Source organism: Maniola jurtina, chromosome 20 (assembly GCF_905333055.1).
Source record: "Maniola jurtina chromosome 20, ilManJurt1.1, whole genome shotgun sequence".
Classification (NCBI taxonomy): Eukaryota; Metazoa; Arthropoda; class Insecta; order Lepidoptera; family Nymphalidae; genus Maniola; species Maniola jurtina.
Genome location: NC_060048.1, coordinates 3,512,968 through 3,530,066, shown reverse-complemented (window position 1 = coordinate 3,530,066; position 17,099 = coordinate 3,512,968). Strand labels below are relative to the sequence as shown.

General features: G+C 35.1%; 1 protein-coding gene across 4 annotated transcripts in view; it reads left to right on the top strand.

Annotated features, from left to right (window-relative positions):
- Window positions 1-17,099, top strand: part of LOC123875503 (aldehyde dehydrogenase, dimeric NADP-preferring) — a 39,091-nt gene that overhangs the window by 445 nt on the left and 21,547 nt on the right. Inside the window, exon 1 of one of the 4 annotated variants that reach the window (XM_045921358.1) lies at window positions 8,577-8,715. The exons of 2 other annotated variants lie outside the window; for them this stretch is intronic. In XM_045921358.1, the coding sequence (XP_045777314.1) occupies window positions 8,592-8,715 (124 nt within the window). In that variant the 5' untranslated portion in view covers window positions 8,577-8,591. Of the gene's footprint in view, window positions 1-8,576; window positions 8,716-16,205; window positions 16,633-17,099 lie in introns of those variants that run through there. One more of the 4 variants, XM_045921359.1, reaches the window with a different exon arrangement.

Genomic DNA, 17,099 nt, shown 5'->3' with positions numbered 1-17,099 from the left:
TGAATCACAATTTTTTAAAATTTTTGTCTGTCTGTTTGAACAGGCTAATCTTTTGAAAGGCTGGACATATTTTGACGGGACTTTCACACACAAGTAGAGGATGACCCAGGGAGTAATAGGCTACTTTTTAACCGCCTTTAAAAAGGAGGAGTTTACTAGAGGTACCTACCTATGTACACCGAAATCTCCGAGATTTCTGAATCGATTTGCGCAATTTGATTTTAATCGATAAAGAAACTTAGCGACACTGTCCCATTGAAAAATTGTATTCAAACTCTTCAATCCTGATTGTGCAGGGGACTTGACCACAAAAATTGATGGGATTTTCAAACTGTCGGTTATTATATTGGAGGTAAGTACCTAACAAGTAAAGACTTTATCGTTGCACTCGAGGACCCAACTCCTCAACTTTGATGCTATAAGGAATTGCATTTCTAAATCGTAGTACCTAAATTAAAGACTGGGCTACTAAGGATCTGTTTCACAATCTCCAGTTAAACTTTATATAACAAATTGATATTATGACAGTTTTTGTATTGAGAATCTGTTAAAATGTATTTATCCGTTAGATAAAGTTTATCGGGCAGTTGTGAAACAGTCCGTTGTCGGTTAGAAGAAGGAACGAGTTCTCACGGGATACGCGGTCGAAGTTGCGGGCATTGCATCTAATCACACTACTATTATAAAGGAGAAAGTTTGTATGTGTGTGTGTGTGTGTGTGTGTGTGTGTGTGTGTGTGTGTGTGTGTGTGTGTGTGTGTGTGTGTGTGTGTGTGTGTGTGTGTGTGTGTGTGTGTGTGTGTGTGTGTGTATGTTTGTTACTCCTTCACGCAAAAACTACTGGACGGATTGGGCTGAAATTCAGAATGGAGATAGATTATACCCTGGATTAGCACATAGGCTACATTTTATCCCGGAAAATCAAAGAGTTCCCACGGGAATTTTAAAAAACCTACATCCACGCGAACGCAGTCGCGGGCATCAGCTAGTCAGTTATAAATGCGAAAGGGTGTCTGTCCATCTGTTACATTTCACAGCCCATCCGCTCCTATTTTATTTTATGTTTGGTACATAGGCTAGTTTTCATCCCGGAAAATAAAAGAGTTCTCACTAGATTTGAAAAAACATTAACCCATAATATAGATAAAGTCGGGAGCATCATCTAGTAAAAAATAGTGATTGCTTAAAGTTTGAGGGAGTAAAGTTTCCGTAGAATATTTTAAAATAGTTTACCATAATATTTCGGAAGTGCCTTCAAATTAGCATGATTACTTGATGTCCGAGTTTTACGGTCAATAACTCTTCTCATTGACACAGTAAACTGTAAAATAAATTGTATCAAACACCCTAATGGATATAATATGGCCTACCTCTATAAATAAACGGTTAGGTAACATTTATTTATCAAATAGACAGGTTTTTATGTCGGAAGCGATCAGAGAAGCGAAAAATTGTATTTTTTTTAACCCGTATTAGACTTCACACACCTTTGAGAACATTATGGAGAGTCACAGGCATGTAGGTTTCCTCACGATGTTTTCTTTCACTATCAAAGTAAGTGTGCTTAAAACGCATCACACTAATATTATAAAGGCGAAAGTTTGTGTGTGTGTGTGTGTGTGTGTGTGTGTGTGTGTGTTTATGTGTGTGTGTGTGTATGTTTGTTACTCCTTCACGCAAAAACTACTGGACGGATTTGGCTGAAATTTGAAATGGAGATAGATAATATCCTGGATTAGCACATAGGCTACTTTTTATCCCGGAAAACCAAAGAGTTCCCACGGGATTTCGAAAAACCTAAATTCACGCGGACGAAGTCGCGGGCATCAGCTAGTATAATATAACTTCGAAAAGATACAGATGCGTGCCCCGAATCGAATCTTCGCCCTCCCAAATCGATTATCCCGATATGATTTCTTGTATATTATAGTTAAGTGATGCCTCAGTCCTAAAATAATGTGATTGAATGAATGAATATACTTTTATTGTACACCATAAAATTAGTACAGAAAAACACATAAAAAGCTCAACAAAATATAGGTACAATTTGGCGGCCTTATCGCTACCTAGCGATCTCTTCCAGGCAACCAAAATGTGATTCAAGGGTCAAAACAAATCTATTTTATTTTCAGGACTAGATAGTTTTCAGGAATAGATAAATCGATGTACTCGTATAACTTTGATCTACAAAGTAAAGAATTTATACCTCTAAGGGCCGATTTCATCAACGTAAAATAATTTTTATCCAAGAGTTTTGATATTTTGGCGCTGTATAATAAAAACGTACACAAAAAAACAGTCACTACGCCTAATTTATTCCTCGGTTAAACGTTACTCGTCGTTTTGGTGACATTGGCACTTAGGATGTCTAATAGGTAGATAATTGTGTAAAGAAAACTCATGCTTATTATAAAGGTGTCTGTTACCTTTTCACATCCCATATGCATCTTATCCATTTAACTGATTTTGATGAAATGATACAGATATCGCCAGCATCCCTTAGGCAGATATAAGCTACTTTTTATCCCGGCTTCATCTATAGTTATAGAATTATGATGTCACTGTCGTTGATTTGTATCTGGGTGCTTTGTAAGAATCCGTGCGCGGATAACAATGTTAAGATGATTTTTGTCGGCGAATATTATGTCTCCGACCTTGTTAAACATAAAGTATAGCATTACAAACATGTAGTAATGCAATACACGCTACTATTATTTGTTACGAGAAGGTTGTTAAGTACTCAAACAATTATCATTATAATAATTTTGTTATAATAGGATGTTTTATGTTTCCTTGTTTATTAACCCTCGACCCAAAAAGACGGGTGTTATTAGTTTGACGTGTGTATCTGTCTGTGGTATCATAGCTTCTAAACTAATGAACCGATTTCAATTTAGTTGTTTTTTTTTTTTTGTTTGAAAGGTGGCTTGACGAGAGTGTTCTTAGCTATAATCTAAAAGTTATCAGCTCTTTTCTAGTTACTGTATAACCTTCACTTGTCGGGGGTGTTATAAATTATTAATTTACACTTGATAAGTTACTACTTGACCTGCCCCGATGGCATCGCACGAGTAGACTTAAATTATTTATTATTTAAACCTTCCTCGTGAAATGTTCGAAATTATATATTGGACACCGAAAAGTTTAGCTTAGACACCAATTTTTTTTTCCGAAATAATACCTATTACATACTACTAGGAAAAAAATTAAAACTAAATCTGTGTATTTCATGTATTTGAATGATGTATTTTAACGGATTTATGGAGTAGCACCGATAAAAAACTTGCACGCAAGTCTGACGTCCACCTGCACGCAAGGACTTGCGCAACGGAAACTTTACCTAATAATAATTATTTTAAAACTGACTATTCGATGCGCATTTTTTTAGCAATGATAATATTGATGATAGTAAATCTATGTGTAATCGTCGTTGATATTTAGCAACGCTGCCATTAATCAAAAATTGTATGGTATTTTTTGAGAAATAACAACGTCGCTAATTATCTTATCGACTGATTAGAATATTATACATATGGGCATGGATTATACCTATTAAATTAATTTCGGTCGTCAAAAACAATGGACTAAGAGCCAGCGAGTGCCAGACCTTCGTGATTTTATAAAAACTAAAAGTTTCTCTGCGTATTGTCCCCAACGCAGGGAGGGATGCTCGATAGTAGATTCTTTTATCAAATTTTAAGGGTGTCTGGCAGAGGGCTTCCACTTTACTAAGTAAATTGAAATGAGCGACGTTATTTTTAATGATATCCCGAAGAAAATATAAAAAATTGCAATTTATACTTTGACAAAAGTGGAGAGTAAGTATTTTATACTCCTTTGTTACCTGTTATCTGCCAATCCCATCATGATCCAAACTTCATAGTCGCTAATCATTCCTCCCTGTATTCACAATGCGCAGAGAAACTTTCAGCTTTTATAAAATAACGAAGGTCTGAAACGCGTTGGCTCTCTCTCTATAAAAGTTCCATCCAAAAAACTAACTTGAATACAATAGTAACTACCTACCTACCTGTACCTATGAAACCAATAATTTATTGTTTGTAGTTTGTGCACGTATTTTAGTTGGGCGATCGATCGCCTATTTCGTTGTTTCTTGGCGTGTACTTAAGTACTGTATGCTTGCAGAACTTCATAAAATAGAATGACGTGTTAACTGTACCTAATACAAAAATAATTAAATTAAAAAAAATGTTTTTACTTTCTAGTAGCTGTCTAGTCTATTTTTAACCCCCGACCCAAAAAGAGGGGTGTTATAAGTTTGACGTGTGTATCTGTGTGTCTGTGTATCTGTCTGTGGCATCGTAGTGCCTAAACGAATGAACCGATTTTAATTTACTTTTTTTTGTTTGAAAGGTGGCTTGGTCGAGAGTGTTCTTAGCTATAATCCAAAAAAATTGGTTCAGCCGTTTAAAAGTTATCAGCCCTTTTCTAGTTTTCTTGTAGAAAAGATGTTTTGGAAATCTCAGATACTTTGGATCGTAGGCGCGGAATAGTCCAAAAAAATCGGTTCAGCCGTTTAAAAGTTATCAGCTCTTTTCTAGTTACTGTAACCTTCACTGGTCGGGGGTGTTGAAAATTTTTAATTTACACTTGTTGAAAATATTTTTCACAAGGTGTAACTGTGAGACGCTGAAGTATTATTGGAAGTTTGAAAGAAGTGGTAAAAAAAAAATAATCAAAAACGAGTTGAAATCACAGAATGTGTTTTTCTATTGCCACTATCGATACTTAACAACAAGTACTAAAAATTTCAAAATGGCCGCCATTTATTTCTTGTACGGAAACGTTTTTTTATGTCTACGTTAAAAGGAAGGTTTATGATTTTATTAGGCGTTCGTGTAGTAATGCTTATAGTTAGACACGAAAAACAAAAAAAAAGCGGAATTGCAAAACGTGACCTTTACGGATTCAACACTATACAACATCGGTAGGTAATTAAAAGTTTTTGCTACAGATAATAAAAATACAAGTGTAATTCGCCTGATAGGTTTAACAAAAAAATCGGTCAAGTCCAAGTCGGACTAGCTCACGAAAGGTTCCGAAGGCTCCGTACCTTCGTACAACAAATAAAACTTTTTATGGTGACCATTTTGAAATTTTTTTTTTTTTTTTATAGTGGCAATACACATTTTCTGAAAATTTCAACTCTCTATCTACTTATTACGGTCCACGATATAGATACAGACCGCCAAATAGACGGATGGACGGATGGACAGCGGAGGCTTAGTGATAGTATCCCGTTGGCACACCTTTCGAGCACGAAACCCTAAAAGCACCTATTAGATTTATATGATTTATATCATTTTATTTTAAAATTATTTATATTCCGTTACATGTGACCTTTAAAGTCAAGAATATACAAGGAACCAAAAGCTTAATTTGCTATAATCCGCCAAACCAACGAAATCTGTATGGTACGCACTACGCACCACACAAATTCCAACACCACTCGACGCGCGTTTCGCCCCGACACCGGAGCATCCTCAGGAGATGTAGACCTTACAATGTCTAAATGTTAAATTGCAAGTAAAACTATCTAAAATTTTTAATTATCTAATTTAAAATTCTAATTTAAAATGTCTAATTGTCTAATTAAAAATTCACTTTTTTGGGTCAGGGGTTAAAAAGGTACAAAATATGGTTTATAAATACACGCCCATTTCTAGGCATAGCACTTATTACCTATCTCTTAAACAAATGCGAAGAGGAGTTTTACTTATACAAAATTCGCATTTCTTATATTGCAAAAAGACATAAATAAAAAAACCAGGGTTTAAAAAAACGATCTCAACAAACTTTGCGGGAGAGAAAATCTTCTTAACAAGATTGATTGCAGTCGCCTGCTTTTAATGGTTGCATCAATTCTAATGCGGTTTTAACGAGTCGCCCACGCTACTTAAAGGCTCTTTAGAAATCATAAGAAAGATTTTATAATGAGAGGTATCAAATGACAAAACCAAGTTTTAATAGAGCAATTACCTATAATGTTATTATTTTGTTTGGGGTTTGTTTGAGTACCTAAGAAATTCTTTCGTTATTCTTTTGTATGGCATTACACTGTTAAATCACAACCGATTTTTGTTTTATATCTTTTATTTTTATTTTAAAAGATCCCATTTAAGTTCGGTAAAAATTCTGCTTACAGTTTTACGTCTTTTGGCATTTTGCGTTTTTGCATTGTGCGTCTCTAAATGAATCTTTGCAGATTTAGGATGGAACTCTTCAATGTATTCAATGCTACAGTTTAGTAGATTATATTATACTTTTAATCATACATTATAGTATTTAAGTAATGAAGATAAACCTCAATAGCTCAACGGTTATAGGAGCGGACTGAAATCCGAAAGGTCGCCGGTTCAAACCCCACCCGTTGCATTTAGGTACTATGCTATTGTCGTACTCACTCCTAGCACAAGCTTTACGCTTAGTTGGAGGGGAAAGGGGAATGTTAGTCATGATTAAAAATGGCTAATATTCTTTAAAAAAAAGAAAAAAGAAGATCCACTAGGTCGCTAGTCTAATAATTTTCATACCTAATTAACTCTAGGTTAAACTAGATAAAGAATAAAAACACGATAGATTCTCAATAGCGTTTATTGGAGAAACTGTTTTATTTATACCTAGCTGTACAACGATAAAGTAGATTTATTTAAAAGTAAAAACAATAAAAAAAAGCTATTTTGTAACGAACGTGAAATATTCAAAGTGACGGGCAAACAAAATGAGAAAAAAGCGGTGTCTTGCAACTTTCTCGTTTTCTTTGGATTAAGTACAAAAAACTAAAAGTGCAATTGCGTTTTGGTATAATAAAACGAAATATTTTATACTTCCTTTCTTCTCTTTCTATAAATTGATTTCAAGGCATTAATTGATACCTTACAATCAATCTTCCTTACAACCTTCTAGATAGAAATGTGTCTATGTCCAATCTATTTCTACTGATACGGAGCTTATACCTACTTAATATTACTGAATAGGTTCGTGTTTCGTTCATCCGACTGAAACTTTGTACAATTGTAGTCGAAGGTTTCTGACATTCAGCGCTTGCGGGAAAGTTTCTAACATATTAGTCCAAATACATGGATCGATAAATCACAATGAGTGAGAAATTTCTATACCTACTTACAACAATTTTTTTTTGAACACAATATATTGTGTACTGCCAATGACTTTCTAAGTACCTATAGGTACACTCCGAAGTGCCGAAACTTATCGCTAAAAGGAAAGAGTTAACTACCGGTCATTATCTAAATTATTTTCAAGCCTCAAACCAGTTCCATTATGGTAATAATAGCAATCTTTACTTATGTAACTGCCGCGGTAATTCATTTTTTAGTAGGTACAACTTGTTAGTTTAACGCATGCACTTTTATCTTTACAACCACAGAAATCTGTGTTTACACTATACAACCAAGAGAAAGGAACTACTCTTGACTTCCATAGTAATTATTATAGAAATGAAAAAACAAGTAGATACACTACATACTTATTTTGAACACGTTCACTGACTAATGAACCAGATAAGGCTCACAAAACGTGATAGTAATGAAAGATGCGTTCAATTTTCATCTCTCGACATTGTCGCGACGCTTGTCGGCATTTCCCACGAGATCAAAGACGACGGACTACTGTATCTCCTTATACTGAGCTATTATTTCATCCACAGGCATGCACGTTTTTTGTCTTCATTTCTTGTGCGCATTAATGCTTGAAATATCCTTCCAAGATCTGTGTTTCTATATTATACGGGGTTTCCTGGCCAAATCCAGGTATCTTTATAGAGCTTGAGTCATCTAGAGAGTGTAGGTATAGTCCGAGTAAAGTCATAGTAAGCTTTTTAGCTATATATACTGTAATAGGTTTAAATCTTTAAACCTCTGTCTGTCTTTAAATCACTGTTTTTTCTGCATAGGTTTAAATCTTTAAACCTATACAGACTGAATAGGCATCTTCCAAGTTCTAAGCAAATGCCTCCCATCTCAGTCCACATCATCCTCACTTTCTATTGGATTTGAATTTGACCAAGCGTTTATGATATCATAATGACACAAAAAAAAGTGATTCGAGGAAGAAATATAATATTATAGCGAATATTTTTATGGCACCTGGACCATTCGTAAAATACAAAATTTATAATCATGAAGGAAAACATCGTGAGAAAACCTGTATGTTAGAGAGTTCTCCATAATGTTATCAAAGGTGTGTGAACTGTGAGTCTGCTAATCTACACTTGGCCAGCGCGGCAGACTATGGCCTAAACCTATCTTATTCTAAGGCTGAAATCTATAAATCGCACTTTGACTTTACTCTGACTTAAGATTGAGTTAAAACGAGACAGATTTATGTGAGAGATATAGAGCTCTGTCTCCTTTTAACTCTGTCTTAAGTCTAAGCAAAGGCAGAGCGCGCTCTATAGATCTCACCCTAAGAGGAGCCCCGTGCCCTGTACCCGTAGGCCGGTGATGGGTTAATCATGATGATGGACTTCCAAATAACGGGTTAACAATATTACACTTCAAATCATGCGGTAATTTGGTTCAGTGGTCAGTGGTGGTCAGTCAGTCAGTAACAATGAGCCCACCGGCGTCACAAGACGAATGCGCGGACGACGCGGGCGTGCGTGTCCAAATACAGGTGGATACAAATGTGAACAGTGGTAGTGATTGTGTGATAACCATCGATAATAATATGCCTGGTAATTTTTTTTTGTTTACAATAAAAACCGCGTCGATTTAGATTTTTTTATACAATGGGAACTCCCTGATTTTCAAATAGGCGGTACAATTGTAAACAAGATACTTAATTGATTTTTTAATATGTAGTATTATTGTAAACTAGATAAGTGATTTTCCAATAGGTAAGTATTGTAGGTGATTTGCCTGGGTAAATTTCCGGACCCGTATGTTGATGTGTTAATTCAGGCGGTAGGTAGGTATATAAATAAGCTATCTCAATTCCGAATTTCAACCAAATCGGTTCAGTCTTTGTAGGGTGAAGGAGTAACAAACATCCAAACTTTCACATTTATTGTAATAATATTATATTAAGGACAAGATGTGTGACATTAGGTATATTAAAATGTTAATTTTAGGAAATTCCTTAGTTAATATGCTATTTTGATAAGCACCGTTAACAGACCTAGTAACCATAAAACGAATTAGGTAAAGATGAATATTATATAAAAGTTATAATCGTACAGCGGTACAGGGTATAAGATATCTTTATTATCCGCGCAACCCCCGCGCTAGTCTAAGCGGGATAGCGCGGGGGTTGCGCGGGTGTGCGGAGCGTCCCCACCCTAATTGCCATCTCGACCTGTCGCGTACTATAAGTTTGGACTGATAAAAAATAAACATTTAGCTTCAAAGATTCTGAGACTGTTAGCTTCAAGTGTTTGTTTTTCTTAATATTTATAGCTAAGTCAGTACCCTCGTAAGTACGCATCGTCACACAGACATGAATGTATCTTATACGATTTAATACTTCTACCTACCTATTTGCTACGGGATTATTCATTATGATGATTCGTTTTTATTATCATCAAATACATATAATAAAATTGTAGAAAAGTGGTGTCTGTACAATGGAAATATATTAAAAAAAAAGTAGCAGGGGTTGTTATTATATCGATGCCAAACCCGAAATTGTAATTAAATTTTTTTTGTCTGTTTGTCTGTTTGTTTGTGCACGCTAATATCAGAAACGGCTTATTCGATTTAGATACGGTTTTCACTAATATATTGTAGTAAGCTTCACTTAACATTTAGTATTTATTTCATGTCAATCAATCGGTTCGTAAATAAAAAAGTTATGTCAATTTAAAGAATCACGGCGAACATTTTTAACGTACAGAGTACGTACTACACGCCTCGCGCCTGAGCGTCCGTGGCTATATAAAGCGCGGTCACTATTCCACGCGAACGAAGTCGCGGGCACAGCTAGTTATCAAATAAAGATTACAGAATTGATCGTAAAATTAATTCAGATTTCTAGCAAGACTAGACAGAAAGATACTGACTGGAATGTTCATGTATTTTTAATATACATCCAAAACCAGTTAGTATATTACCTACTATCCATATTATTATAAACGCGAAAGTGTTTGTTTGTTGGTTTATTGGTTTGTTCTTCAATCGCGTCTCAACTCAAGGAACAACGCGACGGATCGACGTAAATTTTGCATAGTTAAAGAGATGTACGTTATCATGGAGAGTGACGTGACATAGACTACTTTTCATCCCGAAAAATCAAAGAGTTCCCAGGGGACTTTTATATCCCTATATCCACGCGGACGAAGTCGCGGACATCAGCTATACTAGTAGAGAATAAGTATGTGTCACCATGATGATGAAAACTACATTGAGATTGGGTTCCACGTTTTAAAGTTTGACAAGCACGGATTGCTGCCCATTTTTAACCGACTTCCAAAACAGGAGGAGGTTCTCAATTCGTCGGAATCTTTTTTTTGTGATTTATCCTACCTATTTAGACCGATTTTTATATTTAATCTATCTGTAATCTGATTTTGAAAATGCTTTCACCAGTAGAAAGCTACATTATTAAGCTAAGTAACATATATTTTTTTTGATTAGAGATCCCTATGAAAATTGTAATAAGCTACCCGTGCGAAGCCGGCGCGGGTCGCTAGTTTGAAATAAATATCACCGCCATATTGAATTTTTTATATAAAATTAAAGCCAGTAATATTAGTATGTAAGGATTCTGACAATATCCTATAACACATCCAAATCTATTTAGACATTTAGAAATTATGGTGGAATAAGGGTGGAATAAAGAAATTCACATAGACCCATTACACTGAAAACATTATACTCCATTTTTTTGTGCAGATATGAAAACTGAAAACTCCCACCATTATGTGTGTGATTAATAAAGGGGTCACAACCCTCAGCAATGAGAAGCATGACACAGGATAACGTCAATTCAAATTGCCCCTATAATAACCTCGTACAAATTACGCACTTAGACAAAATTATAACTTATAGGTACGATAATAACACAGGAACTTCGCTCCAATCAACACTGATTTAAAAAACCGGTCAAGTGCGAGTTAGAACTCTCCTCGCACACGAAGGATTCCGTATGATCGTACAAAAAAATAACACTTTTTAATTTTTATTTTCATTGTGGCCATTTTAAAAATTTTATTAGGTATTTGTTCTTATAGCGGCAATAGATTCTGTGAAAATTTAAACTCCCTACATGTTACGTTTCATGAGATAAGTAGGTACAGCCCGCTGACAGACAGACGGACGGATAATGGAGACATAGTAATAAACTTTCGTTAGCATCCTTCATATACGGAATTCTAAAAACTTGTTTCATTATCCTTCTAGAATTATGTCTATGATCATAACGTCGCAATATAATATTTTAATTATATCAATTTAATTTATTGCGCTAACAGAAATATTTACCTGTTCACGCACGGGTTCCCATTATATTATTATGCAAAGAGAATATTATTTTTTAAAGAATAATTACCTACAAGAATATTATGTAAGCATAAAAGATGCCTGCAGCTTCGTCCAAGTGGATTTAGGTGTTTAAAATTCCGAGGAGATTCTCGGACTTTCCGAGATAAAAAGTACGAAAAAAAGTATAATAAGTACTTAATTAGGTACTCTCTAGGTGTTTAGTTAAAGACATGGAGAATTAATTTTTCTTATCCATGCCAAAATCCCGGCAATCCGTTGCTCCATTGCGGCGTGTTTATAAGACAAATGCATAAAAACACAACTATTCCTTTTGTTCAAAGTCGGCTAAAAAAGTAGGTATATAACTCCCTGTTAATTCTCTACATCTCTGTGACAACCCCGTCAAAATAGGTTCAGCTTATTAGCCCATTCAAACAGACAAACAAGCAGACAAAAATTTTAAAAACGTGTTATTCAGTTATGGTACAGTTTAAATAACCATATTATGAGCCTAATATCAGGTAGTTATTTCGAAATTACAGACAGACACTCCATTTAGGTATATTCTGCGAGATTTTTAGTAACCTAAATCCACGCGGTGTAGTGGCGGGCATCAATTAATAAAATAATAACTATTTAGCGGCCATCAATAAATAAAAATCAAATTTTATTACACACATTATACCGCAAGAACACGTAATAACAAACGCAACTTAACGTAACGTAGCGGGGCGTAGCATAGGCGTAGCGTAACTATGAAATAATAATTCCCACGGCCGATTGCACATAATTTTTCACTAGCTTGGGTCTATAGTTCGCGACATCACGACATGGCAATCGGGGAGGAGACGCCCCGCACACCTGCACAACCCCTGCGCTAACCCAGTGCGGGATAGCGCACGCGCTGTGCGTGTGTGCGGGGGGCGTCCCCTCGCTTCATACCCCAATTGCCATCTCGACCAGTCGCGTACTTATTAGGTACTATGTTATGATGTAGTTAAAGTATTTTGTGCTTATTACGTAAGTATACGTATCAGATTACAGGCTTGAACCTAAAATGGGCAATGGCGTGCTGAAGTTTCAAAACTAATGTAAACATTAGTTAGACAATGTTAGTATGATTAGATATTTAGGTAGCTCTAAATAATCAAATAATTAAAAAAAACTAAAATAAGCCATACAATATTATCTAGGTATCATTTAAAAATATATTTTTTTCGTAACTCAATATTAATGAACAAATACTCACTTAGACATTACGATTTTCAAGGACCCTCAAAACATCGATTGATCGATTGATTAGTTCTATTCAATGGATATGAAATTGCGACTAAATCATTATTTATTCAACATGTAGCATGTAGCCTGTCATAGTTATTTATACTTAGAGAAAAATCTTTAGAAGCTGTTCATTCGTGACATATGCGATGAACAAAAAATTAATCCTTGAGAGGTCATAGGTAGTTAACTATTTATTATATTATATTATTAAACTGTCAACTTTTTATCGATCTTATCGCTAACATTGGTTATTAGTAAACACGTCACTCAATAATCAAAAAAACCGGTCAAGTACAAATCGGATTCGCACGCAACGGGTTCCGTCCTATTGTACAAGATAGAACACTTTGCAACACTGCAAGTTAAGGAGGAGTTAAGGACACATTTTAATTTCTATTTGTGATGTAACCAAAACTTCACGGTTTTCGGATTTTTCCTTTACTTGTGCTACCTACCTACCTGCCGGAAGTGCCCTACAGGTTTGATTCCCTTTTCTTGACAGAGATGACAGATAGACAGACAAGGGTTCATTTTTTCCTTATGAAATACGGAACTCTAAAAAACCGATCAAGTGTGAGTCGGGCTCGTAAGTCGAGTACCTAACTAAAACTTACCCAACTGGCAACATCGTAAGAAATTATAATATCCTATAATAAAAACCTATTAGCATTCAGCCCGCGACCACTGTAATGTGTATCGTAACGTAACGCCACACACGTTTAGCGAATAACACGTGAACGCAATACGAGCTTATGACTATGGAGCAGCAGACCTTGTACAGTAAAAATCGGTCAAGTGCTACTCGGACTCGCACACGAAGGCTAAAGATTAAACCATCGTAAAAGAAATAACACTTTAAATTTTCTAAAAATCCATGGTGGCCATTTGTTTTTTATTGTTTATTGGTATCGCGGGAATAGAAATACACATTCTGTGAAAATTTCAACTCTCTACCTATTACGGTTCACGAGATACGGCCCGCTGACGGACAAACAGCCGGACACCGGAGGCTTAGTAATAGGGTTCCGTTGGCGCCTTTCTGGTACGGAATCCTAAAAAACGAATCCTAAAAAAATCTAAATTTTTTATGGAACAATGTCGCAAATCCGGGGGGGATTTGCGACATTGTTCCATAAAAAATTTAGATTCCAACTCCTCAATCCTGATGCTGCAAGGGATTTGACCAATCCACGCGGGTGAAGCTGCGGGCATCGTCTAGTATTAAATAGATGTATCAAAGAAGCGTGTCATTGTCGATGAGCACAGTGAGTAACGGTAATGGCTCCATTAATGAGTGTAATGTGGTGATTGTAAATTTAGCCTTATTTGCATAGCGTCATACTGCTTAATTTACTTAATATATTGAATTATAGAGATATGTTCTTTAGAAAAAAAAAGGTGTGAGTTACTAAAAATCGCCGACACGTAGATCTCCTTCTATCACAGATACAACATTTCTATAAAAAGTCTGTCAAGTAGAGTTAGGTGAGAGGTGGGTGTTCCAGGACATAGCTACTCTAGTAATATGACAACTCTCTGCGTTCTACAGCACCGTGTGTGGATCCATACAAACTGCCTATTTTGAACAGTCATTTATGTTGCAAAAGTCATCAAAACCCTTACCGAAGGTTAATTAGGTAAAAGATAAGGATCTTTCCTCATAGACTGTTAGGTATACTACATTTAAGATAAATTGCATGGCCTAGTTTACATAGACCTACATACCTACCTAGATACATAGATAGATTTTTAGGCTTCATACAATTTTATATACAATTTTACATACAAATTCATACAAAAATACAGAAATACAGAAAATAATTCTTTACTTATAGATTAAAGGAAAACCTATAAGAAATCCACGTCTTAAAATAACATATTATATTGTGCGTACAAACTAACATACTATTCATCGTACGGAACCCTCTCCACGCGATTTCAACTCGCGCTCGCGCCAGTTTTTTCTTATTTGATGATAAGTAATTAGCCCTTGATTACGTTGACGGCGATCTCACCTGCTGAAAAAATAATCGGCATTCCGAACCAGTGGTAGATTTTTTTGACGATTCAAAAGCGTTTGTAAAAGTATAATTGAATAAAAACATTTTGAATTTTGAATCGGATATGCCAGTTTTATATAAAACCGCATAGGTACATAACTAGGGAGGCACGACTTGTGCCAATTTCGATGAAAATCGGTCAAGCGCAAGTCGGACTCGAACACAAAGGGTTCCGTACCATTGTAATGTCAAACCAGTATCTGTATTCTGTAATAATTTATCGCTCCAACAGCTATACAACACTGCAATCTGCAATAAGTTCAAATTATTGTAGGTTTATTATTTATTTATGTATATGCTTAGGTACGAAAAACATTTTTCTTTTTACAAACTTGACAAATAAATAGAAGATAGCGACATCTGCTGCGTACTGTTTGAACCTCATTATGATCAGTACTTACTAAGCTGCCGTAAAGCCTTGATTGGATAGTTGTTTTGAAGTAGGTATCACGTTAGATGGTGTTGTATAAAAAATCATTAGAAACTTTATTATTTGTTGTTATAGTAGCACTAGCAATAAAAACATTCTGTGAAAATTTTTACTCTACCTATAATAATTACAGTTCACGAGATACAGTCCGCTGACGGGCAAAAGCCGTGGGCGATTTAGCGTTCCGGTACGATGCCATGTAAAAACTAATCAGGGATATATTATTATGGGTTTAATGAACCTGCCATACTTCCAAGTTAGCCCATTTCAATCGTAGATTTTTATCATCACTTAACACCCGGTGAGATCGCAGTCAAGGGCTAACTTCAAGTACCTACCTAACTAGATAATAATAATATGGGAACTGGGAATTTTAAAAAAGACAAAAATGTTTGCTTGAAAAAAATGAAATAGTATTTTTGAAATCTTGTGGAATTGTGAAATGCACAGATCACTATTCTCTATAGACTAGTCTGTGGAATGTTCAGTAAAGTTCATTGATTTCATTGTAATAATATAGGTAGACAAAATTATCGAAGATAAAGTTTAACAACTTGGCTAGAACCATTCACTTGATATATTATTATATCAATGGCTAGAACTTAGCTCTTATGTAAAAAGTACGAGTTTTTCTTAATTTGCTCCAAGGTTTCATGGCTTTTATTAATGAAAGTACGAGTTGTGCAGTTACGTGTTGTGATGACAAGGCTCGGAAAGGCTAGAATCGAGAACTATAAAACCAGTTAAAAAAAATATGATGACATTGACAGATAATAAAAACTGTCAAAGTCAAAAAGACATTAGATATATTAATGACATTAGTACGGAATACATTGCTGATTTTCAGAACTAGAGAAATATTTTATTTGATACAGAACAATCGATGAAACAGAAAAACACATTCACGAATTACGATTTAAATTAAAAACTCTCACGTCGCAATTCGCATTTCAATTTTCAAAAGTTATGTATTTCCATCGAATCGAATCTAATATATAAACATCGTTAGCATTCATCCAATTTTTGGATTGCCTTCACATTGTTAAGTTAATATTTATTAGTATAAGTACCTAGAGTACCTAATTCAAAAACTCAGTCACTTCTCAAGTTTTGATCGGGTGATCGGTCGCATTTTCCCGCGGACAGTGGACACTGGGAAGTCTTGGAGTAAACTTTCGACTGTGTAATCAAAAAGTCGATGCGTAAACTCATGAACCAGTTTATTATAACGTTATCTGTTTCATAAGCGAAACGTTTGTGTGCCGGAAAAGAGGTGTCGTTTTACTTCATTTTGTGGAATTACAAAGTATTTTTGTTAATATCTAAAGTTTTTACTTTGCAACTTTAGTTTGGCGGTTTAATATTACACATTCGTCTAATTTAAATCGGCACAATGACTATAGGTAAGTAAAATAACTCTCATTAAGTTTATTAACTATGTATTCTTTATTCTATTACTTAGATGGTTACAAGCACAGTAGGTAGGTAATCAAAGATCAGTCTGGGTTTGAAGAGGTATTTCATTTTTTTAAATTATAATCAGTTTAAACTCTATTACTTAAAATTGAGAATATTAAACTACACAATAGGTTAACAAACTAACACACATCTTATTTGATTGAGCAATAGGTCCAACTAATTGATAGATAGAAGGAATTTAGAAAAACGAAACTAAACAAGTGAAATGTCCATTAGAGAGTACTTAACTTCAAGAATTTCTTGCAGAAGTCTATAATGGACTATCCACTTAATGTTCTTTTGCAAGTTGCCATTAGAAATGTGTTGATGCAAAATCTTATAGAACAACTAACTTATGCCTGCGACTTTGTCCGCGTGGACTACGCATATTTTATACCCCTATTATACCCTC